This window comes from Onychostruthus taczanowskii, unplaced genomic scaffold (genome assembly GCF_017590055.1).
Source record: "Onychostruthus taczanowskii isolate IOZ18803 unplaced genomic scaffold, ASM1759005v1 scaffold1, whole genome shotgun sequence".
NCBI classification, from domain to species: Eukaryota; Metazoa; Chordata; class Aves; order Passeriformes; family Passeridae; genus Onychostruthus; species Onychostruthus taczanowskii.
In genome coordinates, this window is record NW_024496525.1 from 24,298,512 (window position 1) to 24,326,023 (window position 27,512).

Below are 27,512 nucleotides of genomic sequence, written 5' to 3' on the forward strand. Positions count from 1 at the left end.
CTAGGAGCTTGCTAAAAGCCTCATAGACTATAAGCTCCTTTTAAAATAATCATGGAAGACTATGCCTTCTTGATGAGAATCAAATACAGATCAAACCTCTACTTCTCTTACAACAATTGCCTGGAAATGAGTCAAAGCCAGTAATCAATTACAAAAATTTGTTTAGAAGTGAGCTGCTTAGAGAAGCATTATGGACACGTTTTCATTTTTAATATACTCAGTTCTATTAAATTAATAAAAAAAAAAAAAAGTTACTTTTGAATTCTCAAATATTCAGGTATATTTTTCAGAAAGATTTACATTTAAGCGGTCATCTGTCAAAACATACCAAAATAGGTGCCTGCTCAAACAAAAATTTAGCTTTTACAGTATATGTACAGGTGTAATGGCTGTTTGACTTGGCAGTTGCATATGCACAGCCATACCAAGCTGAAGGAAATTACTGAAGTCTGCCAGCTGGAGGACAGTGCAGCATCCATTGGGCAGATGTTTATTTCCTGTGCTGCTCATCAAGCCATAGCTGGCATGTACTGAACCTCTACTGAACCCTAGGGAATGTAATTTCAAACAACAGAGTAAGAAATGCTGGCAGCTTCCAACAGGAGGCTATTAAAGAGCCTATCCTTCTGTGGGATCCCGCAGTACTTCAGAGAAATGGATCCATTATTGTGGGCAAAATGCAGTGCTTGATTCCAGAATACTTGCAGGTAGTAGAACTCCATTTTGATAGGAATTTATATAAAATATTAACAACAAAAAAATGTCAAGTACATAGTACCCAAGTCCCAACAGAGCTCCTGCATGAAAAGAGATGGATCTAACTGTTAGCTTTGGAAGCAGCTTCTGCACTTCCTCCACTCTGCTGCAGTCTTTTAAATCTCCAGTAGCAGATCCAGCTCTTCCATAGGCACCCGCACTCTCAGTTCTTTTTCAGTCATTAGATCGAGCGTCTCCTGCAGATCCTCAGGGAAATACTCTACTGCATCCATATAGAGCACCTGGAAAGACAGCAAGAACATTTTCTGTGCTACCTCTCTAGCAAGAAACACAGTATGAAGTAAGTAGACAGCAACAAGTCTGTAGCAAGAACATACGAAATACCATGTATTCTTTAAGGTAATAGGAACAGAATTAGTACTCCTTCAGTGACAGCCAAGTATAATCAAGTCTTCCAGACTCATACAAAAAGATAAAATGGAGGTCTCAAGAGGCACTGGAGCATTTGCAGCATGTACAGACATTACCTAAGGAGTTGCACGTTCTCTCAATAATTTTTATGTATTATTACATAAATAAATTTTTCTTTGGCTATGTATTTCTGATACTACCCTGCTCATGACAGAAGTCTGAAAGACTCAATCGTTTCTAGATCACAAAGGATTTCTTACTGCCGTTCCTCAGTGCAACCCTTTCTGTCCTGAAACAAACTGCAGTGACTATTGATCATGTTTCCATTTGAGTTACATCTCTTATTTGCAGAAAATCCTAACATTACTTCCTCAGAAACCTCTCCTTTCATTTGCATATAACTTCTTACAACAATTACTAAAGCTAAACTTCTTTTCAAATACAAAGCATCAAAAATTAAAATATGATGACAAGTTTACCTGTTTTCTGTGCTTACCTTTGCCCAAGGACAGTTTTGAAGGGCTTTATAAAACAATCCTTTACTTTTTTCTTTCTTTCCTAATGAAGCCTATGTGATAAAAAAAAAATGTTCATACTTCAGTGCAGTAATAGCTGAAATACTGAAACAGTTACTTCTGAGACAAATGATTGCTGAAAAGCTCAGTGTTCCTGCTGAGAAATCATTTTTATTATTTGTTGTGGTAGCTATGTATTTTGTCAGGTTACACTCTTCAAATGTCTTACAGGAGTTTCAAGGCTTTACTTGTAAGACAAGGAAGAGAACCAGGGCTCAGCTATTCAAAGGAACCTGGACAGACCAAGAGCAGAACACGGAGCTTTGGCCACTCCTCTTGATGTGGTATCAGATGCAAACTTGCTGATGGTACAGACTCACCATCAGATCCTTATGGAAGATGTTAAAGGGCACTGGTGCCAGTATCAGTCCCTGGGGTGCAGCACCAGTGGCTGGCAGTTCATGCTGCTGACTGGCAGCTCAGCCAGATTCCAGCCCACATCCCTGCCCACTCACCTAAGCCACGTTTCATCAGCAAAGACAAAACAGATCTATAGAACTCTGGGTAATACTGAACAGTCACAACTTCTTCTATGACTATATCTGAAAACTTAAATGTTTCTGATTGATTTTGCTTCTCTAAACAACATCATTCCAAGCTATTACTGTATTTTCCTTCATCTTATTAACATCTAGTAAATACTCCTTGTTGCTCTTGTGAAAAAGGTATCTTCCATGAGTGAAGCACTAGTGATAAAATACATTACAGGTGATCTTTAGCATTTGTGCATACTGGGGTGTCATTATTAGTTTGTAAAGAATAACAGTAATTCAGTTGTACATTCCTACATACAAAGTTGTATAAAATATTTACAAACATGTATTTGTGTAGAAATGGTCACAATTAACAGTCCCACACAAGAGATCTTGTGAAACACAGAACAAGATCTCTTCCTCCCCTGCCTCCTCTCTATTTCACAGCTTTCTGACTGCTGATCCCCCTCTGACAGCTTATGAACAGAAGAGTAACACTGGGGAATGAAAGTTATTACTTGAGTGTTTTCCTCTCCCATATTGTACTTTGGAGAAGCAAGAAAACCAAGATGGCAAAGCTGACTATATTATTTTATTTATGTACTTCCATGGGGAGCTATGGAAGAAACAAACACTATTGCTTTTCAGCATTAAACTGCAATGCCAGTTAAAGTAACTTTTATATGCAGCCTTTAAAAATCAAAAGACTGTCAAAATTGAAGACAAGTTACAGAAGCTATAGCTATGTTTTGCCTACTGTGCATTTATTTTGCATATGAACTGCACCTCAAGTGTTGAGGGAGCTGGCAGATGTCACTGAGAGGTCACTCTTGACAATCTTTGATTGATCACATCAACTGGGAGAAGGATCCAAAGACTGAAGAAAGTAAAACATCACTCCTGCTTTCAAGAAGGGGAAGAAGATGTACCAAATGAACTACAGGCTGGTCAGCCTTACCTTGTACCTTGGGAAGGTGACAGAACACCCAACCCTGGAAACCATTTCCAGGCACATAAGTGAGAAGAAAATCAGCAGCAGACAGTGTGAATTCACTAAAAGTCATGACTGACCAACTCAATAAACTGCCTGGTGGATAAGGCCAGTGGACATTGTCTATCTGGACTTCAGTAAAGCCTTTGATACTGTCTCCCGTAAGAGCCTCCTAAATAAGCAGCTGACAAAAGAACTGGATGCACAGACAGTGAGAAATCTGTCTCAAAGAGGGCCCAGAGGGTGGTGATCTGTGGAACAAGCCTAGTTACAGGTCAGTGACTAGCAGTACCCCTGGGTACTACTGGGACCAACCTCATTTAACACCTTTGTTAATGATCTGGCTAATGGTGCAGAGTACACCCTCAGCAAGCCTGCAGACCACACCAAACAGAGGAGTGGCTGATACACCACAGGGTCACGTTGCCATCCAGAGGGATGACAATAGGATGAAGAAATCAGCTGGCAGAAGCCTCAAAGTTCAACAGGAAGTGCAAATTCCTGCACCCAATACATGCTGGGGTCTTCTCCACTGGAAAGCAGCTTGACATCTGTGGGTGTTTCATGACATGCTTTTATCTATGTAAGATGACAGACACACTGTCTGCATCTACATTAAGACTACACTGTCAGGAGCTATTACTCCTAATCCACATGAATTACCTTTTCCCTAATGTTCCCAAAAATAAGGAGCAGTATAAGTCAAATATATTTCCTTGCAAATCACAGAGGCATGGCAGCATTTAGTATTCATTTTTCTTAGCAGTATTCCAGCTGTGTTCATGAGAATTCCAAATATGGCAAAACAAAGCAAAACAGATATTTTTCTTCTTACCATGAAGTTCAAATACATTCTCCATAGCAGTGGACAATGGGTACCATTTTCACTCTGAACTGCATGTTCAAACAGAGCTACAATCCGATTTGTTAATCCAGTTTCAGGAATAGTACAATGTATTTCACCAACATCTGCCCTGAAACACAGAAGAAACAACAGTCCTTTAAACCCAAGCCAAGGGACCACATCTGGGTAAGAAGGGGTAGAGAACAATGCCCTGCCTCTGTTCACAGCACCGTATATAGCCAGGTGTTTTGTAATTTGTGCTATAAACTCAATGTTATAAACCTGATTTTTAATACTTGCTAATGCAATCAACACATTTCTAAATAGGAAAATTAGGAAAAAAATATAAATTAGGTATTTTTGTGAAAAATTCACGTAGTATGTTCAAAAATAATTTCTCTTTGAACATAATAATCCACTATCATATGATCTTAAAACAGCCTACTTCCAAGATAATTTATCATTCTAAGCTTGGCAGAGCAGCTCAAAAGAAATTCAAATCTGGATCAGCACATCTTCTTCTGGTGCCCAGGCAAGTTTGTTCAAATTTACCCATCACTTCTGTAAGGCCATACACTGGTCTGCAATCAAGGTCAAAATTACAACTCTGGATTTCAACCACAATTACAACAGTAATTTTCACCCAGAGATTCAAAACCCCGAGTTCCAGACAGAACACAAAAGCAGGTATATAGTTTTCACCAAAGCACTGGTTTCCTTCAACAGCTGATACAGACTGGCTTACTGTTGATGCTTGAGCTTGACAAAACAGACTGGAGCACTGATGGCAACATCACTTTGTGCATGTTGTCTTAGCCTGCCAGCTCGTCCCACTCACCATTAACACCTGGCTCCTAACCTATCTGGTTTTTTTATGTGTCTTTGAAGTAATTTTCCCTCTCATCTTAACCTTTGCCATGAGGCAAAATTATGCAACTTACTCTGCATGGAAGCCTTGCACCTAACAGCAACTTAAAAACATTCCTGTTTTACCCTTTGTGCTCATTTTTTCATCTGAATTCCATGCACTTAAGGAGAAATACAAACCACAATAAGAAATAAGTCAGACACAGCACAGACATTTTCTTATTTTGTCACAACATCACAAAACATTAGTTTTATGCATGACTGACAGGCCACTTATCTCCCTGTTGCAGTACTTCAGCTCTGCTCTTGCAACACCCAACTTGTCCCTGATAAATATAATCTACAGGAAAGGCTTTGCTAGCAGTGAACAATCTGGAAAGGAACTCAACCTCACAGAGAAAATAATTCTGAAATTTTCAGTTCCACGTAACAATAATGAAAACCTATCATAGTATTAATCTGAAATTAACAGTAAATCAAATCACAATCCTCCTTTACATTTGGTGGCTGTACAATTCTTATAACAATTTAGGATGACACAGACTAACAATTCAGGAATGTCACTATCATGCCTGCCTGTTGCCAGCCTGCAGCAATGAGAGAACTGGATGCAACATTATTTCAAAGTATACTGGTAATTGTGTAATTTCACCAAGTGTGAATATTGTGAGCTTACAGCCCTGTAAAACTTCCAGGTAAGTGTTTCCTAGAAATCTGTTGTCATGTGCAGACACTAACAAACAAGCTGTCAGTGTCACTGGAGATATGTAGGTAGCAGTGGACAGGCAGCTCCAAACAATGAGAAGACAATGGTTAAGAGACTAAGCTCTAAGAATGCACATGTACCTTGCTCCTCTTATCTCCTACTCCTTTCTCAGGAGCAAAAAATCTGAGCCCAGACCACTGTGAATTCATGGAATTTCCAGCCTCTTCTACTTAGTAACAGCCCCATAGGAAAATTAAACTCTCAAGGACTCACTATGGAAACAGATCTGCCACAACTGTATTTGTGATTCAGGAGTAAAGTAGGGCAGCCAGCTCAGGCAGAAACTGCAGCACAGCTCTGTGTTATGCTCTTCATTGCTGTAGTACTAAAACACAGCAGTTTCTAAGCTCACACTGTGTATCTTGGCCATCTAAGCAGGCTTAGTTATTTAAAAATTCCTTAAAGAAATGTGTATCATCCTAATGCTAGTAGCAAGTAATCAAACAAACTCAAACTCAAAAATCTGGCTCAGGAGAAAGGACATAAGGCTTTCACCCAGGGCTTTTATTCAGTTCAGGATTCTGCCACTGACTCCCTGTTCAGCCTTGAACAAAAAACCTCCAGCTAAATCTTCTTCACCTGCAAGAAAACTGTGACAGCATTTTCTCTCCTGCATTGAGTGATTAGACAGATTCAAAACAGCATAACTGTAAGGAACTGCAAGGTGTTACCTCTGGACCTTCTCTGTGAGTTTTTTTCTCATCTGCTCTGCTTGGATTGCAAACAGCCACGGCTCTAAAGAGTTAGTAGACCTTGTGACACTATCAAAAAATCTTCGTGCTTTGCTGGCACTGTGAGACTTCCTTTGGATGTGGATGTACGACCTCCAAAGAGACTGGTTGCTAGGATACCGTTTCAGAGCCTCTGTCAGTGCCTCTCGAAGGGGATTCAAAGGATAAACACTAATTTTCATGTGGAATCTCAGTAAATTTGTATGCAGCAGTGTGACAGCTTCAAGAGCAGTGGGAAAATTTAGAATGCCAAAATTCTCTCCAGTATTTTCACTTTTCTGTGAACCAGAAACTTCAAGTTTTTCTGAAGCCTGCGTATATATTAATACTGCAGCATCAATCCCAACAGTCAAATACTGAAACAGTGCATAACAACCAACCAGGCTAACCAGCTGATCAGTATCATTGCCCTGATCCTGATCAGAAACTGCTGTTTTACTTAAGCAATCTTGCAGTGCATGCTCATACGTTTTACGAGCTTTCAAGACATTCACAGGCAACACTTGTCCACTGTAGGGCACATATGGTCCATTTTCAGTCAGTTTGGTCAATATATGAACAGCACGTGACGTGACAGCTCCTTCCATACTTTCCAGCAGCTCCACCTCCAGCTGAGCGTACAGCAGGCTGAGGCTGCAGAGCTGAGCACTCTTCAATCCTCCTGCCCCTGCTGTGCAAAGAGCTGTGTCAAACACCTTCCTGGAATCATCTGTGTTACCAAGCAGCCACTCTAGGTAGGCATAGAGTTTCCAGAGAGAAAGGTTGTTCCGGTTGTCAGGTGCTTTAAGAAAATTCTTGGCCAACTTTTTACTCTTCCTCCCTTGTGCTTTTAGCTTCTTTTTCTTTTTTGCTTGGAGACACTGAATTACCTGCAGGGAAGAATAAACAGAGTGTATTTTGAGAGGGATGGAAGCAGAAAGGAGAAAAAAGCCCCTCATAGCAATTTTTTATAATATAATTACAAAATAATATATTATCATATAACATTTATGCAAAACTTCAAAAAACAGTTTGCTACAGGTATGCCACTCTTTAACATGTGCTGAAGAAAAGGGGTTTTAGGTTTTCTTTTTTTTCCCCTTGTGCAATCTTAAGTGGCATTTCCTGAATACTTAGTCCTGCAAGACAACTTTCATCAAGACATCTTAAAATTCAGTATAAACATTATTACAGAAGAAAGCCACACATCACAACATTGATTATAGGCAGACTAAGGCATTACCTTGGATATTTCATACTGTAGCCAACAAATGGCCAGGTTAGATTTTTCCTTTCCTGTAAGTATCTGGGACAGAACATGGAAGACATTCTGTATGAACTCCTCTCCTTCTTTGTAGTGGCCTATCTGACGTCTGCCTCGTGACATTGTATCCATATGACCAATACTGTTGAATCCAGAAAGTGGAAAATCAACGGAAGTCAGAGGTTTATCATCATAAAGCACACTGTCAAAGATGTTATTTTCATCCATGGCAGTATAGAGACCAGAAGGAAAGAGTTTACTTGTACATGGAACTCCCAGGAATTGCAAGAAAGAGTACAATAGTTGATGTTGAAGCTTTGGATTAGAAAGACGGATTAAAGATGGTCCAAGATCATCAAATAACACCTAAAAAATCCAAATTAAAACAAATTCCATTAATTTATGCAATCCAAAGCAGCAAAACTGTAATTTATGTAATTAAAGAACCTTTTCAAATCAATAGTATTTATAATTACTATTAAATAGTATAAATATGTCATTCAAATGAAAAATGGCCAAGTTAAACAAGCAATCTGTTTTTCCAGTCAGGCTGCAAATTCGCTATCAAGAGATTTCTTTGCCTGTGAACAACAAAGACCTCCACAGAAAAATTACAAAACTAAGGTCTGGAAGACTTTATTCACAGGCCTTTTAACACATTCAAATTTGAAAATCAATGTCTGACTTGGCCTATTTCCCAAGGAATAGAAAATATCCGACCATCTGACTTGAAGGCAATGAAATCATTGTTTATTTAATGCACATCTCTTCTTACACACATATTTCTCTGAGATTTCTCCACACAGATGACAGAATCACTGAACAGCAAAGACAGACTATTTTGCCTGCAGACTTTCCAAGGTTTACCATGAGCTTCCCATGGTTTTGAGAAGTCTCAGCACAAAACCTCATGCAAATTTTGAATTTCAAAGAAAAAAAATATTTTTTCCAAACAAAGAAAAGTAATTTTCTTCTAAAATATCCATAAACATGGCAATTAATTCAAATTAAAGGACAACTAGTCTTATCATCTCCCCTTGTTCCATTATATCACAGTGACCTGTCTTTCTGGATCTTCACAATCTTCTTCAGTTTCCTTTTTGGTTTTGTCTGGCCTCCAAGGTAACCAATGCCTTGCCTCCCGGGAATATTCAACATCCAACCAAATATGCCACTTGGGAAGAGTTTTATCTTTTATTTCTTGATCTTCATCTAGGTCTTCCTCATCCTCATCATCTAAAATCAAAATCAATCAATACATATACACACAAAATTATTAAAGAAAAATTATCCCACCAAATCAAAAGGCCAGGTATGACATACACTTTAACTACCTTAACAATGGAAATAAAAATAGTTCTAATAAAAAACCACACAAAACGCAGCTGACATTTTCCACATCACAGTTCTGGGTTTTGACTCCAATTCTGTAATAGGAAGGTAGGAAGCTTCCAAACTTTTAGAAGTTGTGAATCAGTGTCAGCACTCAAACTTTTTCACAGGGGAGAAGAAAAAACACTGACAGCCTGTGGAGCATTTTTATCAACAGCAACTTGCAAGCAACAGCCAAGAGTCAGTCATCCTTTTGTGCTATTTACATTCTTCACTTCATACCTGAGCATAAAATTTCAAGTATGCTCTATCAATACTAGTGTGCAGAAAACATTTTGAGAAAACCACTGAACATAAAAAGGGTACTTTAATATTAAACTCTGCAAAACAAGTTTGGCCATGTTGCTCTATAATAAGTGGTATTTTCAACATTTTAATTAATGTGCAGTTGAAACAACCCATGTAGTTACACACACACACACAAAAGGATGTGCTCAACCACATCCCACTTTTACGATAATCTTTCTGGACTATTGGATAAAATTACCATATTTTTTCTCTGAGAGCAATATGTTAATTCTGTGTAGAAACTGATGAGTATCTATAGACCAAGGAGAAGCTTGTAGAGATGTTTCTTTTTTATTGCTGAGGAAAAAAATTGCCCTCAAAATTTGATGGTTTCCTGTATTATAAAAATCAAGCTATTTCTACACCACCTCCAAACTCTTGATCTTGATATCTGCCATTAACTAGGTGAAACACTCCCAATCTCAGTTCTTAAATTTCAGGTAAAACTAACAGGTGGTTGCAAGATTTTTACTCTCTCTATATTTTTGTGATCAATAGTATCCCCTTTAGTCAGCAACTCTATAAAAAAGACAGCATTTCCACAATCCAATCAAAGTTTGAAGAAACCTGACAGTTTTTAATGAACACACTCAATTGAAAATTGCACCTGGACTTTAGGAGTTGACACATATGGGGAAACCACTGGTATACACTGGAGCTGCCCAAGACTGGCAATGGTCCTCTTCTCAATTTGTGAACAAAATGCCTAGAGCCATCAAAAATAAAACTGCTGAACTCAGTTAGGGGCCAAGGAAATTCCATCTTAATCCAGGGACAAGGGAGGCACATAATTATCTTTCAGTTCCTTTGCTTACTAAAAGCAGACCCAAACTTGCTTCACCAGAGTTGCTACAGCAGAAGTAGCAAAAGCAAAGACCACTCATCTTTGGTCAGACACATTCCAGCTTCCTGCTTCCCTGCAAGCTATATCTGCTTGAGAAATAGTTCTTGACATGAAAAGAAGTACTGTAGACCACAAGATAAGGTGAGGCTAAGCAGCAGGGAGTGTTTTCTGCATCCCTGCTCATCCAGAAGCACTTCAGTCAAGTGAGGACACAATTCCTTCATTTTCTGCATCACAAAAAGAAAGGAAATGTTTTCCTCCTATTTTAGCTACGCCTTTTCTTGAGAAACTAAAGTCTGATTCTGGAAATAGAATCATAAATCTAGGCATCCTTGAAGCAACTGTCATCTAACAATATAATGCCACTTCACCTTAATAATATGGTGAAAGGGTTTTAAGGGAAGTAGCTTCCTTTTGCTTTTGATGGGCGTGACTCTCTGCCAAGTACTCACACCTCTGGCTTTTTCAACATGAAGTGGAGGATATGCCATCCTCCTAATTCTCACTGTAGGAAGGGCAACAATGTTCCATAAACAGTATCATACACAGAACATTCCACCCATGCTATTTCCTGTGAAATATGATATACATTATCTTGATATCAGTAAATATATTTTAAAACTTGTATGCAAAAACATGACAAGAATCAGATTATATCATTCTAATAAAAAAATGTTTAGAAGAACACATAGACATACAGCTACACATACCAGACTTAAGAACAACCCAGCCACCCTTTTCTTGTTGGTGCATCCATGCTTTCCAGCCTCTTGCTCCTTTTTCTCCAATTCGTGGTTCTCCACTATCCCAAAAGGGTTCAAAGAATTCCACCTATTGTTTTTGACAGGACCAACCAAAACAAAACACATAGAAAAATAATTTTTGCTGTTGTACAGACATTATCTCTGTCAACTTAGGTTTCCCAGACCCTATAAGCATGTATCTGGATAGAATTTCTGTATCTGAAGACTTTGTTAGATACTGCTTAAGATTCAGCAGGCACCACTGAGTACTTCAGTTATGGCTGTGGTACACAAGGACTGTCATCAGCTCTTCTCAGGAAAATAAAGATTGTTTTAAAAAGTAGCAGGCTTTAAAGAAAGCAAAATACTTTTGTGCCTACAGCCCTTTATAGATCTTTCAAGGATAAAGATCCAAAGTCCCTAAGGTGTGGCTTTCAGAACCCAAAACTCTCTATCTCCCTGACTTCTATAGGACCATGAAGAATTTGGCTAATGGAATGGTAATTCAATCACACACCTATGGCCAAATCAAAATGCTACAGTTGCACATAAATATGACTAAAGACAAGAGGAAAAAGATCCATAAAGACTTTAATCTTTCAGGATGGCCAAAAAGGTCAGGGCACTTTCCAGTGAATCAGAAGTTCAGGATTCTAATCCTAGTGACTTTGTCACTGCCAGTATGCAATCAGTCATCTCTAGATTCATCAATTCCTCCTCTGCTTTGTGTATCTTAAGCTCTAATGACAATCTCTCACCCATTAAATGCTTCTGCTGTGTACCAACCCTTGGCTTGGGCACCGAGATGTGACTGTTAATAAAAATATTAATAAAATTTACTCCAAGAAAAACCAAGCATCAACACATGAGAAAATTCCAGGCTTACAGCAAACTGCAAAATATAATTCTGCTCCTTGTGGATTTATTCTTTGCTGCAAGTGAGAAAGCGAACTGTGAAAACAGTAGGGAAACAAGTAATTCCAGACTGAGTCACAACACTTCTGTAAGACAGCAGAATGTGTGATCAGCTGTAAATCTGGCATTTTCCTATTTTCAAGAACTGCATTTTCCAAACTAAACATGGTCCTCTTGAATCAAGGTTCCTTTTCATCCTGCTCTAAGATTTTTTAAATACTACAGATAATCATGCAGTTTTTCAAATGACTGAAACTGTAACTACAAGTATCTGTGCAACTACACCAACTCCTCCATGATAGCTGTGACTGAACTCTAAATTTTAGCCCTTTAAGAAGACACCACTATTTTTTAACTTGGAAGATTGCTCCATTTGTGGGTAACACGATTAATCAAGAGAGCAAGAACTGGATCTGAGTTTCTGGGAAGACAGTGAGGTAACTACAGCAAATTTAATTTTTACCTTCTAGGGCAGCCCAGCTGCCTAAAGGGTGGCCTTTCTACCACTCATTCACAAGGAAACAGTTCCTAACAGTCCAGTGGGATGATGCTACTGGCATCTAAATATTAACTTACTTATTACTAGTGGGGTGCACATGCAACATCCTCATGAACAAATTAAGAGAAAAAGTGATTTAGTACTTCAACATTTACCATTATAAGCTTAACAGAATCTCATGGGTCAAATAAAAGGCACTTGAAAGCATGAAAGTCTTCCTAATGTAGCCATCAAATTAATGGAAATAGGTAACAGAACCTAAGAAACTCTGGCAAAAACTGTCTGAACTGAAAGATTTTATGTCCTATCAGCTGTATTCATCATAAGTAACAAAACAAGAGCATTTTGGGAGAAAAGAAGCAGGGCAAGTGCTACCTAGACACAGACCTTGGTCAGCTAGCTCCATTTTTTCCATTTTTAATTATTAAAATATATATATTAAACGAGTGGTCATCACACTTATTATATACAGTAAAAGTAGTAATTTGGCCTGTAGTTCCAGAGGAACCACAAGCATTTTTTCAATGCAAGCATCACCCTGAAGAACATCTAAGTAAGCTGTTATCCAAAATATTTCCCTATGGCCTTAAAAATTCATCAACATTTTTCTGGTACAGCATTTTTGGTAATACATTAAGACACACACCCATTTAAATGGAAATTGCTACCTGTCCTCTTGTTGGCAGATCTTTTACACTGTCAGGTTTAAAGAAGGTGAAGTCAATGAGAGCCTGAAACAAAGACACTGCTTTCTCAGAATGGCCAGCCTGTCTCAGAAAGTGGCATTGCTGAATAAATATAGCTGTAAAGAAAAGAAGATAAAAATTTTAGTATTTCAAGTTTTGTTGCAAAGTATTTTATGACAGCCCACAAATACAAAAATACACACAAGACATGCTGTAGAACATAATTGCTTTGGAACAGTATCAAAATCCAAACCACGGAGGGTAACCAGCATACATGCATGTCAAAATGGTCACAGTTTAATGAACTTAATGACTGCTCACTTTAAATGTGCCAAAGAGATGACTTTTTGTTCATGTCATACATGCACTATCCTTACTGATGGAAAGTTAGACACAATGCTCTGCACTTCACTGTATCCAACATCTGTCAGTGTGTCATAGCCCTCTCTGAAGATGCTGGGTGTTATCACAGTGCACACAGGAGGTGATAAGAAGAAAAATCCTTTTTGCCTCAGTTTTGCATGAGATATTTACATTGATAATATAAATTTTCATTCCAATTGTCATTCCCTTTTTCTGTATGTAAGGCCTTAGTTAAGAGAAGTCCAGGCTTCTGGTCAAAATATTACTGCTTAAAAGTAGGGAAAAGCCCTATACCTCACTCTTCAACAAATTATTGTCCAACCACTGCCATACCCCTACTGCACAGTGAACTTCAATCTCAGCTTAAAAAGGGAAGCAAAGTCCCAGTGTTCCTCTCCATATTTTGCAACGAGAGCCTTCAATGAAAGAGTTGGAGAAGTAACACCCCCATTATGAGGCAGCTCAAGGACATTTCAGTGATACTCAATCACTCCAAATGACACTCCAGTCTTAACACAATAAAAGCCATTTAAATTGCTTTAAATAATAATAGACTTGCAAAAAACTCCAAGCCCATAAAGACTTAAGCAAATCACTGACAGCTTAAAAAACAGTCAAACAGTTCTTTAAATACTACTGTTCCTTCACTAAACACACTACCTTTGGAGGGTTTTAAACAATCCAAATATTAGGTGTCTAGATACACACATGTAACAACATAGGTTAGCAGCAACTGCTCTTAATCATCATGATCTTCTGTTTAACACAAGGGAAAACATTTACTCCTTTTATCTGAATTCAGGCAAGTATCAGACACATAAAAACCTGAATTCAGCTAGAATATACACACTGGGCATTTAATCAATTTTTTCCTGCAAAGTCAGTGACTATTCCTGCTAACAAAGACTCCGATTTCTGAAGGCATTTATACAATGAAAACAATTATTAAGTTTATAACAACAGTCTTCCCAAGTATTTTAACTAATTTAGGCACTGTCAAACTGACACTGAAAAAATTGTCCTTTTCTACTCTCCCAGCTTCAAAGATGAACTTTGATTGAAATACTCTGAATGTAGAAAATGCCTCATCAGGATTTGCTGCCAAACTGGTGCCAAAAATAAACTACAGTTTAAATTTTTCTGCATTAAAAAACAAAAAAAAGTATTTGATGAAATGCAAAGATCAGCATTTTCTTTGTGGCAAAAATTGAAAACAGCATGAATACATACTTAATTCAGTCCATGATGCTAAGACAGTTCTGCAGCTGAACTGACCTAGAGGATAAGGATGTTTCTCTCCAACCAGGGGGTGTAATTTCAAAAACAGAACTCTGTTTACAGAGCAAAAATTAAGAATACTTTATATCAATCTGCTTTATATTAACAGTTCCTAGTAAATTTAAAGTATTATAAATTGTTATCTCAAAATTTGTAAAAATATGTAAAAGCTGATCTACCATTTTAAATTCAACTTTACCTTTTTAAAATTTCTCAATGCTTAAAAAAACACCTATTTCCAAGCAGATAGTACTCCATACTGAACTGAACACTAGATGGCACAGTCTCACACTATTTAAAATTAGAGCTCTTACACTTTGTCCTTAGGAAAGGTCAAAGGTTGAAGATATAAGCTTAATGTACATCTACAGTGCTACTCACCTCATAATTAGTGTGTGAAATATTCTGTATATTTATCTTAACGAACAATTTGGTAACCTTACTAGTAAGTACACTGTCAACTAAAACTCAGCCCAAGAATGACATAGTTGAGTCACTAATAAAGAAATCTCAAATCAAGAAGTCTCCCAGTGAAATTTCTCTAATGCTATAATTTGAATTCTGAAGAGGAAAAATAAAATACTTTAGAGGGTTCATAAACAAATCACTGTAGGCTTAAGACAGAACAAGAAGTTACTTGTGGTTCCATTCCTCTCATGAATTTGAGTTCATTTTCATTTTTAGTTATCTATGGATATTGCCAGCAAAAAAGTATTTAGAAAAATATCAATCTAATATTAGTTAACTTGCTAAAGGAACTCTATTATAAAAATTCTTATAGCAGTTGACAAACTGCTTCATGAGTTTGCATTTCATGAGTCACATACATTCAAATATGTGCAGGAAAACTGGAAGAAAAATCTTCTTCTTTCCAAAACCAGATTCTGAATAAAACCTTTGTTCTGAGAATCACTGGTTAGTGTGCAAAGTGACTGAAATATTGGAAATCAAACACAGCAGAAGCAATTAGAAGTTAGCAGGCTGTGCAATATCCACTGGCCAGTAGAGCATTTTTCCTTTGCAGCACTTTTTGCAGTGCTTGACCCACAATGAATCAGCCAAAGACCACATGAGATCTGAACACCTGAAATCAGTTTGATAACTCAGCATCTCCATCTATAAGTCCAGACTAGATATTGCATAACATCATTGCTCCAACAGGAATCACAGGACTGGATAAAAATAAGAGGTTTCTTGGACTATGATGCACATGAAAAAAATGGACTCCTCCATAACAGTCTCTTAGATTGAAAATGAATTTTAGAATTAAAAAAAAAAAAAGGCAAGTCAAAAATATTCATGGTGACACTAATCTTTTCCCCTCCTCAATGTATTCACAGATCAATAATCACAATGACAAACCAAGGTAGAGAAATAAAATTGAAATTGATAGGTTAAGTCATGTAGCTCCAAATAAATTTAAAGACCATGCCAGAACTGAGCATGAACTCATTTCTTTCCTGAATCCACTCCAGCATCCTAACTATCTGACTTATTTTCCTTCCAGGGATAATTATATAATAAATTATAAAGTGGTAGATGCATGCATAGAAGAAATACAAAAGGCATGACCACATGGTATTACAGCTTAGAATTCTCTATCAGACTGGGATTCTCAACAAAATTTCACATCAGACTTGTAATGTTCCTTCTCTTTTCTGGATTAAAGTAATCAATTGTAAAACTTACAAAAAAGAGATAATTACTTTTTTCACAAGTCTGCCTTTTATAAAAGCACATCTCCTGGCTGTTGGCTGTGATTCTCCAGTCCTGACACTGTACTATAAACCACTCAGCACATTAGACTTTAATGGATGCTGTATCATAAACTGTCCTGGGGAAGAGAAGGATCTGCTATATCCATATTTGGTTGGAATATCTGCTTCAATTCTCAGCTAAGAAACCAGGATGCCTGGCATTTTGAAGAGAAGAGAAGCTTCATGCAATACATAGGAAAATCTGTTCTTAATGCAGTTAGCTGCTGCAAAGAGCAATCTGACCATAATATGCAGAAACAACCTTACCCAGCATAGCTTCTTCAGTGCCAGGCAGCAGAGGATGGGATACCATGCTGCCATCCTGAACAGCTGCCAATGTTGTAAAACATTTTCCATAGAGACTGTTGATCTTTGAAACAGAAAAGGTAGTGAACTGACTTTGACAGAACAGAAGGTATTTCTTCCACATCTCTGGATTATTTGGATGTAAAAAAATTAGCTTCTGCCATTCTTTGATCACAGCTGGTGGTTCCCAGAATTCCGTGCAAAGCTTCAGCCTGGCAAGTTTCAGATCAACATTACTTGGATTGCTTTCAATTGCCCTCTCTAAAATGGCCAGTTTCTTTTCCAAGATTAACTTGAGTGATTTTCTCCTTAATTCCTGCTCTCCCTTACTGGCATAAGGGCTAGGTCCTCTCATTAATTCATCCTAAAACAAAAAAAAAACATCATTACAACCTTAGGAAGAACGATCACTAGAATCACAAGAATGCTGACATCTGTGAAGATGAGTTCAGTTCACTCTTCAAGAAAAAGAAAAGATATACAGTTCAAAACAAATGAAATTACAATATAATGTTCATGTATTTATTAGTTATAATAAGCAACAAGGTCCGTTAAAATACATACCTGAAAGGAAATAAATTCCATCCAAGCATTAATATCTCTTGGGTTTTCTCTAACTTTCTTGTTATATTCTTCCACTTTTGTCATTAGAATGGAGTTCATGTTCATCCCAGGCTCTTGACTTGTTTGCTGTGTATTTACAGACTCATTGTCTGCACTCTTGCACCCTTTTCCTTGTAGCCACACTGTGGTTGATGGATCATAAATCCCAAGAGGATTTACTTCTGTTGTGTCAGAAGAATCATCAGTTTCCACTTGGGAAACTGGTATAAAAGCAGGTGGATCAGATGGAGAATTTTTATTACAAACAAGAATCCCATCTGTGTTCAGCATCTTCACATTGTTCTTCGTAAAGTAGCGCTCAGGTCGACTCTGTGCTTGCTTCCTTTTTGATGCAGAACTGTCCCAAGTTATGCACTGTTTCTTTGCATCTATGCCAAGACAGGACTCTCCTTTCCTTTTATACCTTGGAAGGGAAAATACACATTAGAAAAGACAGCTCCTTTTTGAAAGAAATACTTTAATTCAAATTAACCCAAATAATGTATGCATAGACTTTCAAAATATAAGAACCTGGAAAATTTCTGCTTAAGACTTCAACTTATCAATTCCTTCAGTACCATCATGCTTTTACTATCATACTAAGCTTCTTCTGAATTCAACAATATATGTCATACTCAGAAAATAGCTCTTGCTGAGCTTGCCCAGGTCCCTCTGGATGTCATCCTGTTCTTCAGGAGCATTAACTGCACTACTCAGCTTAGTGTTGTGAAACTTACTGAGTGTGTACTTGATCCTGCTGTCCATGCCATTGATGAAGAACAGATTAGGTAGCAGTACAGACCCCCTAGGGATATCACTTGCTACTGACACTGGCCCAATGCCAAATCAAATTTTGAAATAAGCTACTCAGTTATTTTTTCCCAACTTCTATGTAAAAATGCTGCACACAGACTCAAGTGACTCTGTGATAGTTTGGATACAAACAGAAGAACATTCCATACCTTGCTATGTCCCCACGATACAAGGACTTGTAGGCCCAGTTTGCAGGGTCTGGTTTCTTGTCTATCCGGAAGGTTTCTGCTCTGGGGGCCTGGATATCATCAAGCCAAATAGAGCGACTGCTGGTAACACCTGATGCTTTCTTACCTACACTGCAGACCAGGAGAAGGGAGATATTCTAGGCATTTGTGCACACATTCAGCATTCACATAACCCAAGACACATTAAATTTCTGTAGTTCACAGTAATTTAACTTACTCAAAGTCATTGTACATGATCCACTCTTGCAAAGTCAGTCCCACGCTTTGAATAAAACAATTAGAGATACCCTAATAATACCATCAAATCAAAACACTGAAAGTCCTTGCACTTCCAAAATCTAAATTTGTGATTATGAAAGGTAATAACCAGATTTAAACAATCAATTTAATCAATAGCTCGGCACACTATAATCCAAAAGCCACATATTGCTACTTTCAAAATTTACTCTTGTCTTGGCAAGATGTTACAATCAAGAAAAACAAGATAATCTGTAAGAGGACTGACTAGCTGTAATTATACCCATGCATTAGATAAAACAGTGTGTATCAAAGTGGTTTATGGATCACAGTTATACAAATGAACTTAAGTGGAAATTGCAACCTGCCTCTGAACTCTAGATAACTCTGAATTTCCAATCTGAATTCATGGTACAATTACGTGAGTTTTAGAGTCTTGAAAAGTTTTCTAAAATTTCACTACACTTTTCACATTCAGAGCAATTTTGTGGTTGAGGTTTCAAAACCAGACTTCTGAAAATTCAATATTCTCTCAGCATCAACAATTTCTGGATAGTAAGAAAAGACACCATGAAAGAACTTTAACACTTACATTTGGGCAAAGCAAAGTCTGGCCCAACCTGGCAAACAGCTTATGAACCACACCCAGGCACCCTTCCAGCATGGATGAGTGATGGGACTGAGCAGAACGGGTTCAGCACCCAAAGAGTTTTTACTGTCCTTCCTCACAGTCAAGGAAGCCTTAGCCACCACAAGCCAATAAAAGTTCTCATAAAGGAGGAGACACATTGGGCTAAAGGTATCAGACACTATCTGCAGTACCTCTGCCACCCTTCCACAGGGAAACAATGTTACCTTGCCATAGACACATCCCACCAACCTGCGCTTTCAGCTCCTGATTAATCCCCCTTGAGAAAAGTAGTAAATTGGGGGAAATTCAAAGACTACCCAGACTACATTAATTGTAACAACAATTTCTTAATGTCACCAAACCCTCACTCTCTCCACAGGAGTAGCTGCAGTGTGTGAATTAGAGCCAGAGCTGCTGATGCCAAAGAAAACACAGGAACCAGGGAATCAGAGAGAGGCAATATGGCTGCTCAAGCTAGCAAACGTGAGAACCAGGAGAAGGTGACTCACTGCCAACTGGACAGGGCCACCTTGAAATGTTAAAAACCCAGCAGCCTGAGGAAAGCACTGCTAGGTATGCCAAACCTCGATATTGCTGCATTCACAGAACCTCTTTTGCAGCTCAAAGATCACGACAGCCACTACATGCCTGCTTTCTTGTTCCATAAAAAATGACATCTCCACTAATTACACAGTACTTTAGAGCTCCTGGAATTAACAAAGAGGATTTAATAAAACAATTTCAATTGCTCAAATACTCATATAGAAATATCACAAGCAGAATGTGTGAAGCAAAATATATGGATATAAAAGAAGTGTTAAATCATAAAACAAATTTTGTCTTAAAATGAAAAAAAAAGGACACGTTAACTCTGTGAGGAGGAAGTTACATTATAAGGTAAACCCAGTCACATATTAAGATTTTTGCACTAATTAAGAATGTTTAATGCAGTCGCTTTCCAAACTCTCACAAAAGATCTGTGAAAGGAAACAAGATGCTTACAAAAACTGAACATAAGCCTCTACATGACTTAGAAATTTATCTCATTACCACCATACTGTGCTTTGCTCTGTACAACAGCACTTCATGACTATTTTAGTCACAGTTTTTTGATATGATTAAACAAGTGGTTCTAGATCTAGAACCAGCTAGCTTTGAATGCATGTTTAGTCCTACAATGCCTAGAAAAAGATGATCAACCAATGGTAAGAATGTCAGTTGAAGAGACAAGCACAAGAACACAATGAATTTACACCTTGCATAGTGTTAATATTTACATACTTTGTTGCTGCTTCCTTTTCACTACTTTTGCCACTTCCTTTGTCCTTGCTGTGCTTAGTGTCCACCTCTGATTCGCTGCTACTGGAATCCCCTTTGGTTTTCTTTTTTGTCTTCTTATTGTGGTGATGCTTCTTCTTTTTCTTTTTCCTTTTCTTACTCGTCTGTTTCAGACTCTCATCTGTATCACTCTCCTCTGACAACTCAGATCTTGAGGAAGTCCTGCTTGGAAAAAGGTATATGCATTTACATATACCTACACAGCTAAGCAGTAGAACTATTACGGACCACCACCGTAAGAAAGTTCAGAACGTTTTATTCTTTACCTTTATTCTCCCTGTAGTTTTTCGAGATGGCAGCAGTAATATATACAGCAAAAGTGATCTAAATCTGTATTAAATCACAACTACATTTTTCAGCTGCTGGAATTACTGACAGCCAGTCATAATGTTTTAATTGTCAAAGCATTTTGATGTGTGATCTACACAAACAGCCATCTGTTAACTCTGCCAAACTAAAGCAGATGACCGAGATGATAAAATTTCCTAACTTTGCTAAACAACTTAGGTCATGCTAAAAGACTGAGAAATCTTCCACTGTGACCTGCAAAAGAAACAAGCCTTATTTTTTTGTTCCCTGTTTTTTTATGACTTATATAAGAAGTATCAAAACCACACACTAAAAATCCCTTCCAGATTAAAAAAATCAAAACTAACAACCAAGAAACAATTTTTGATGACTACTGAACTAATGTTATCATATAATACAGTATAAAGCAATAAATAACACTATGTACAACAGAAAATCGAGTTATTGAGAGGTCACACAAAGGACACACAGTTTGGTCAAAACACGTGTATATTACTGTACATACCATGTATGTACAGTAATATACATATGGTGATTTTTCAGGAATGAGATTGGCAGCTTCTGTAGTGCGCTGGTGCAGTAACAGTGCATCTTCTGCAGAGAAGCTTGGGTTACTAAGCCAGTCTAACTCTGTAGGTAAAAAAAACCTCCCACACTTAATAATTAAATGAATAATCGAGATCTTTCCTAATCCTTAATTAAAGCACAAGCTCTTTTAAATTTTTTTTCCTGCAGTATTTCAATGAAAGGAGTGACAACTCTCATTATTCCTAATATATCAATAAAAGAAAATATTGTATTTCAGAAACAAGACATCTTAAGCAACAGCCCTGACAAAATTTTTTTAAGGACACTAATAAAAAAGAAACCAAAGAAGATCTTTAAAGAAACCATGAGCAGATCTTTAAAACAAACATGCATACTTCTGCAAATCAAACAAAAGAAACCTCTCAAAACCACCTACCAGGTTAGAACAATTAGTTTTTATTGAACTGGGATGAAACCAATTAGTTTTTATTAAATCAAGTACCCAAGTAATAGGCAAAACAACTCCCAAACAACAAACACCCAAACATTTTTCTGCATGTATTTTTTGACAAAGTCCTTTTCAAAGGTAAAATTAATACAGTGGGTTTCTTATGTCATTCTATCTGATGGTAACTTGCAAAATCCTTAGCTTTGTGAAATTAAAGTCCTAAAAATATTTGAAGAAACATAGCAGAATATATGACTGATAAACAAAACATTGATTGTATTTCAAACACACAATGCATGTAAGTGCAAGACTAGGTATGGAAGAAGATGTGCTTAGGTGTGCTTGGTTTTATAAAGATATTCTCTATCATGACCACCAACAATCATCATAGACAAGGGAGTTTGTATCAAATTAAGAGACTAAGGTTTTGAATTTGACAACTACAACCTGATTGCATTCACTATTGAGTGCTAGTAGATAAGCCAAGTACAGCACCCAGTCCAGTGAACGTATCAAAACCAGTTCTTCAGCAAACGTGGCTGCTTAGAGCTTATTTCTGCAAAAGGATATAATCACCCACTTCAGCTGACCAGCATGTTCTACAGCCACACTCAACTTGATACATGTAATATTGCAACTGTTTTTCAAAAAGTAAAAAACTCAGCTGTGAAATGGGTGATTTTTCTGGTTTCCACAGAGAAATCATAAAGATGATGCTTAATCTTCACACTGTTTCAAGGGTCACTTTAGACATTCAAAAGCTAATGAAGAATGATGATTACTCAGTTCCCTCTCCATTCCAAAATAACATCACTTAAATGCAGCTCTGAGAAAAAGAAAATGTGAATGCAATTGCATACGTACAATTTCTCATTATTTAAAGTTAAAAGACATGGAAGCACTATTCATTCTTTTACACATGACTCAGTTCAGGCATTCTTAAATACTGAACAACAGAATGAAAAGCAGCTTTTAGCTTCTGAATTTGGTCTCATATAACAAAAGGTAAACAGGACAAAAGGAAGAGGCTATTTCCAAAGACACTGAAGTACACTCTACCTTAATAATGGTGATTTTTCAGGAATGAGATTGGCAGCTTCTGTAGTGCGCTGGTGCAGTAACAGTGCATCTTCTGCAGAGAAGCTTGGGTTACTAAGCCAGTCTAACTCTGTAGGTAAAAAAAGTGTGAGATCAATACAAATTAGCTGGCTGTGCTTTTTTAAGCTGGGGGTTATTCTAGTCAGCAGACAGTTAAATTCACAGCAAATGTCACAAGTCATGTGCAATAACTGACCATACTGGAAAGCACTCAATGAAATTTCCATTTAACTCATACTGAAAGCAGATTCCATGTTTAATACACAGCTCTATTACATTAAAAAAGAATCTATCCAACACTCATTTTTATGATTTAAAAGTTCTAACTTCATATATTTATAGACTGTATAAATTTGTTATATATGTATAAGATAATCTACTGTATTATAATATATTTACTACTATATATAAATTATACATTAATTTCTATATACAATATAGAATAGAAATATTTACATATTTTAAAAATTAAATTTTAAAATTACAGAAAAGTGTAATTAAACAAAAGGTACAGTTAACGAATGCAATAAAGCTTATACAAACTTACAAAAGTGTACTTTACTGACTGTGTGGAAAATATTCTTAGCACAGTTTTATTGATAGGCACATCCATTACTGATAAGAATACTCAAGTGTTTTATACATGGCCAAAACATGGCACTGGATTCTCAGTTCTCTAACCACTGAACTATCATTAGACCTTTCAACAGTGTTAAAGAAAGCTATTTGATGCTAATTTGGATACACTAGTCAGCATTAAGCATTCTGCATCTAAATCACCAGATAAGATCAGACATGGACAGAACATGGAAGGGAAACTTTTTGTCACCATTTTACTGATATTAAAAGTGTCATAACGATTTTCAGAGTTTTCATTTCTAGAATTCCTTTAAGCATGTGAAACTTCTTAGCTATCAAACAACAGAAGTTATTTTGCATAAATAGAGAACTCAACAGCAGTCCCTCCAGTGCCACATTGACAGAGATAACACGAGGAATAAATTTGGTCTCCCTGCCTCTCCTCCATGCTCTTTATGATCAATTTTGCCTCAGTGTTCTTCCTGTCACACTCCTGTCTTTGTGCTCTTGACTACACTGACCTCTACTCCTTAAACAGCAAGAATTCATTGTCTGTCAAGCCATATATCTCTCTTCCATTTAAAGTATTTCTTTCAGAAACAGAATTTTGGTATGAAAAGCTTTCTTCTGTCTCATGTCCCTGAGCTGTCGTCCACAAAAGGATTTAAAGTAGAGTAGGCTGCAGAACAGTTTGTTAACCTAAGTTAAACATATCAAGAAATACATCAAATAAAGCAAAGCTACAGTTCATGTTTCCCAAGAGTCCACCCCCACTACAAAAGGCCCCATGAGGAGTGATCACCTCCCTGGCTCTTGACCCTCCATCTCTGTGCATGGGAGAATCCACAATTCATGGCACTCTCAAGACCGAAACACACTTCCCATGACCAGCCCAACCAATGTGCTGCAGAACACCACCATGCACCATTTCCCTGCTCCTGTAGCTTGGTTCTACCTGAACAGGCAAGATCAAACTGCATTTTAATGCATTGAAGAATCACTCAAGCCCTGTGGCACAGTCAATACACCTCTGTGGCTACAGCAGGGAAGTTCAGAATCCCCCAAGTACAGTATCTTCTGAAGAATTTAACCAAACTGATCTAACACTCAGAAAGAAATGAGCAATTTTTGCCATTATGCAACATGCAGGTTCAAACTGCTTGTAAATAATCTCAAGTGAATCAGTTAGCTGGATGCAAGCATTTCAAACATCACAATGCACTGCAAACACTATCTCTTCACTTGTTAGGCTTTTTTCTTGTGGAATGCCTAAGAAGTTTATAATTTTTACAGAGCAGATATAAAATACCTACTTTTCAATAACATGCATGTACTTGTTACATGTTTATGAGCAGCAGTAATCCAATGACATTCTCTTTATACCTCCTCAAGCAAAAAGAAAAATTAAGAATTTACAGTGCATGTCTACAGAGACAATTTTTAAGTGTTACATGAAGCCTTTTCTTGCCTCTCAGGATCCTGAGAATCTGCTTTCAGCAAAATTTTCTGCATCATCTGACCTACAGCACAGTTCAGCCTGCAAATAACGCTTATTAATATCAGCAGGGTTACTTATCACCACTGCTCTCATCATGGCTACAGATAAATTCACAATTTATCTTCCACCAAACATGCTTATTAATGTCAGCAGGGTTACCACTGCTCTCATCATGGCTACAGATAAATTCACAATTTATCTTCCACCAAACACTAATTAAGCTTGACAACATAATTACATCGAAGCATATAGAAAATTGCAGCACTCTAGAGGCTGCTGCAACTCAGCAACTGGGCAGCATAGGAAGCGTAAACACCGCTTCTGTTTCTGTTTCAGACAGCACTTCCACTTTAGAAATGGTTTAGGAAAGTTTTGAAAAGTATGAGAAGAGTTGTTGGCTGCATGAAACATGACCATATATACATTATATATACTTCAACTTTTACAGTAAAGCTATGAAGCAGTCCTAAATGTCTGTTAAAAGCACCCTTAGTTTTACATAACATTAAAATCAAAATACTCTGGGATCTCTGTATTATGATGCACTTTGGCTTCACATCAGGTCTGAGCAGAGAACCATCTATCAGAGACACGGATGCCTGTCAAGTTCTCAAGTTCTCACAAGCTGAATGTGTGAAATTTGATACACACCACCATAAATGTGGTTCTGAGTTAATATTTAATTTTTACAACTCACATTAAAATGTCGTTGCCAACAACAAAGTACAGTATTTATTAAAACATAAACCAAACAGATTGTGTTCCACTTTTGTCAATAATTGTCACACAAAAAGCTTCCAGTATACCAAAGTGCGGGTCATAAGCAGTGCTAACAACTCAAATCTGGATTTAAAAGTCAGTCTTACACCTTTTTCTTTCAAATGTGATCTTCCAGACAGGTGGCCTGAAGTGACATAGGCTGCTGTAACAAACTTAAAGGCTAAATTCCTAAAGTTTTAAAATACAACCAAAGTCTTATTACCTGAGAATTTTACTGTATCTCTGCCTGACAGAGCAGCTCCTCTATTCCTACAAACTGTAGTTTGGGATCTTATTATGCCCGCTCCTCCCTCCACCAAATGCCATTGAAAGGATCCTGAATGCAGCTAGAACATCTCTGTACTGGCAGAGTGAGTGTCAACCACTGTGATGCCATCAGGGCAATGCAGAACCGGCTACAACAAGAAGCTGCTGCACCATCCCGGCTGCACCAAACACACAAGAAATGTAGCCTAGGTAAATAATTCTCTGCTTTCCTTTGCTGTGGTGTCCAGGGAATGGGAAGATTTAAGGGTGGTAGAACCTGACAAGCAAAAGGAAGGGCTAGTTCAAATCCTGTTCAGTAGAATTAGTAAACTTAGTACCTACTTCAACGCTTAGCATTACACCAGAAAGTGTTATTTACTTTAGTATTATTATTTATTTAATTAAAAGTATGACCCTCTAGACATCAACTACAACAGTCAATGTGATACAATAAATCATAATCTCATTTGTAACCTTCCAAAAAAGTCCTTTACAACTATGATTCGGCTTAATAAGCAAGGAATTAACACTTTTCAAGAAATCCAAAGCTAGTGGGGAAAGAAAAAAAAAAAAAAAAAAAGAAAGAAAATAACAAAACCAACGGCAAACCAAAAGCCCCGGTGCCGCGCTCCGCAGCCTCTGGGGGCGATGGGCCCGAGCCCGGCGGCAGCACCGCTACACGGCGGGCGAAACACGGCCGGAGCGGGGCCGGCGGCGTGTGCCGAGGGTCACTGGAGAGCTGCTAAGGGAAAGACGGGTCTTCCAGGACTTTACCTCTCGTGGAGCCCTCGGAGCTGCCGGCGGGGGGCTCCCCGGGCTGGGCGGCGCCGGCGAAGGCCGGGAACAGCGCCATGTCTCGGCCGCCGCCCCCCGCCCGCGCTGCCGGCGGCAAGATGGCGCCGAGCGCGCTGGGAGCGGTAGTTCTTCCGCCCAGCCCCAAGATGGCGGCTGAGGGCAGGGAGGCTGGGCGGTGAGGTCGCTGCGGCCTGGCGGCTTTCTGTGGGCCTCCGCCTACCGTGCGCCCTCCTCCGCCGCACTGCGGGACTGGAGCTGAGAACTGCTGCGGGAAAAGGCGGGAGGCAGTTTCCAGAGCCAGCCCGTCCTTCCCACCGCCCTCATCCCTCACGAAGCTGTCCGGGAAGGAAGGCCCGAGCGGTGTCTCCGGAGGCTGGAATGCTCGGCTGTGTGAAAGATTGCTGGGCTGTGAGAGGCCGGGCGGCCTCTGTCGGCAGTCAGTGAGTGCCTGGAGAGCCGCTACCCTGGCAGCCTGTGTCAGCGCCCTCAGCGAGGCCACGGGGACAAATCGCCTCCTGCACCTTGGCCTCCTGACCGGGGAGTCACCCGCGTGTCTGATGGCATCCATGAGCCTGCCCTCCACAAAGGAACTGCAAAAAGAATTGTTTATGCTTTTCACTTTGTGCTTTCTTGAACAGGATGTTCCACTTCTGAATTATGTATTGTCTGAAACAGTATTTCCCTTTTTTTTCCTCTAGCCAGTGCCTGATTCTTGTATTGTGAGGAAAAAAT

The 27,512-nt window shown here is 38.3% G+C and overlaps 1 protein-coding gene across 2 annotated transcripts; it reads right to left on the bottom strand.

Moving 5' to 3' along the window:
• Nucleotides 1-199: 199 nt before the first annotated feature.
• NRDE2 (NRDE-2, necessary for RNA interference, domain containing) lies at nt 200-27,495 on the bottom strand. 2 transcript variants are annotated; one of them, XM_041427415.1, is made up of 14 exons: nt 26,760-27,495; nt 22,844-22,952; nt 20,443-20,661; nt 18,255-18,404; nt 17,254-17,716; nt 16,651-17,053; nt 12,968-13,101; nt 10,853-10,973; nt 8,679-8,854; nt 7,598-7,984; nt 6,844-7,244; nt 4,003-4,141; nt 1,625-1,696; nt 200-998 (listed from the first exon to the last, which is right to left on the bottom strand). In XM_041427415.1, exons 1-14 carry the CDS (start codon nt 27,346-27,348, stop codon nt 873-875), a joined length of 3,489 nt encoding a protein of 1,162 aa, XP_041283349.1. In that variant the 5' UTR covers nt 27,349-27,495; the 3' UTR covers nt 200-872. The 2 variants fall into 2 exon arrangements, with proteins under 2 accessions (XP_041283349.1, XP_041282698.1); XM_041426764.1 differs by having other exon boundaries at nt 6,316-7,244.
• Between the last annotated feature and the right edge of the window lie 17 nt (nt 27,496-27,512).

Excerpts from the sequence above, each read along its gene's own strand:
- NRDE2 (XM_041426764.1), bottom strand. The coding sequence starts at position 27,348 with ATGGATGCCATCAGACACGCGGGTGACTCCCCGGTCAGGAGGCCAAGG. Across the intron at positions 10,974-12,967 it reads ATCTGCCAACAAGAGGACAG|GTGGAATTCTTTGAACCCTT; the intron begins GTAGCAATTTCC and ends CAAAAACAATAG. Across the intron at positions 999-1,624 it reads AAAACTGTCCTTGGGCAAAG|GTGCTCTATATGGATGCAGT; the intron begins GTAAGCACAGAA and ends CTGTCTTTCCAG.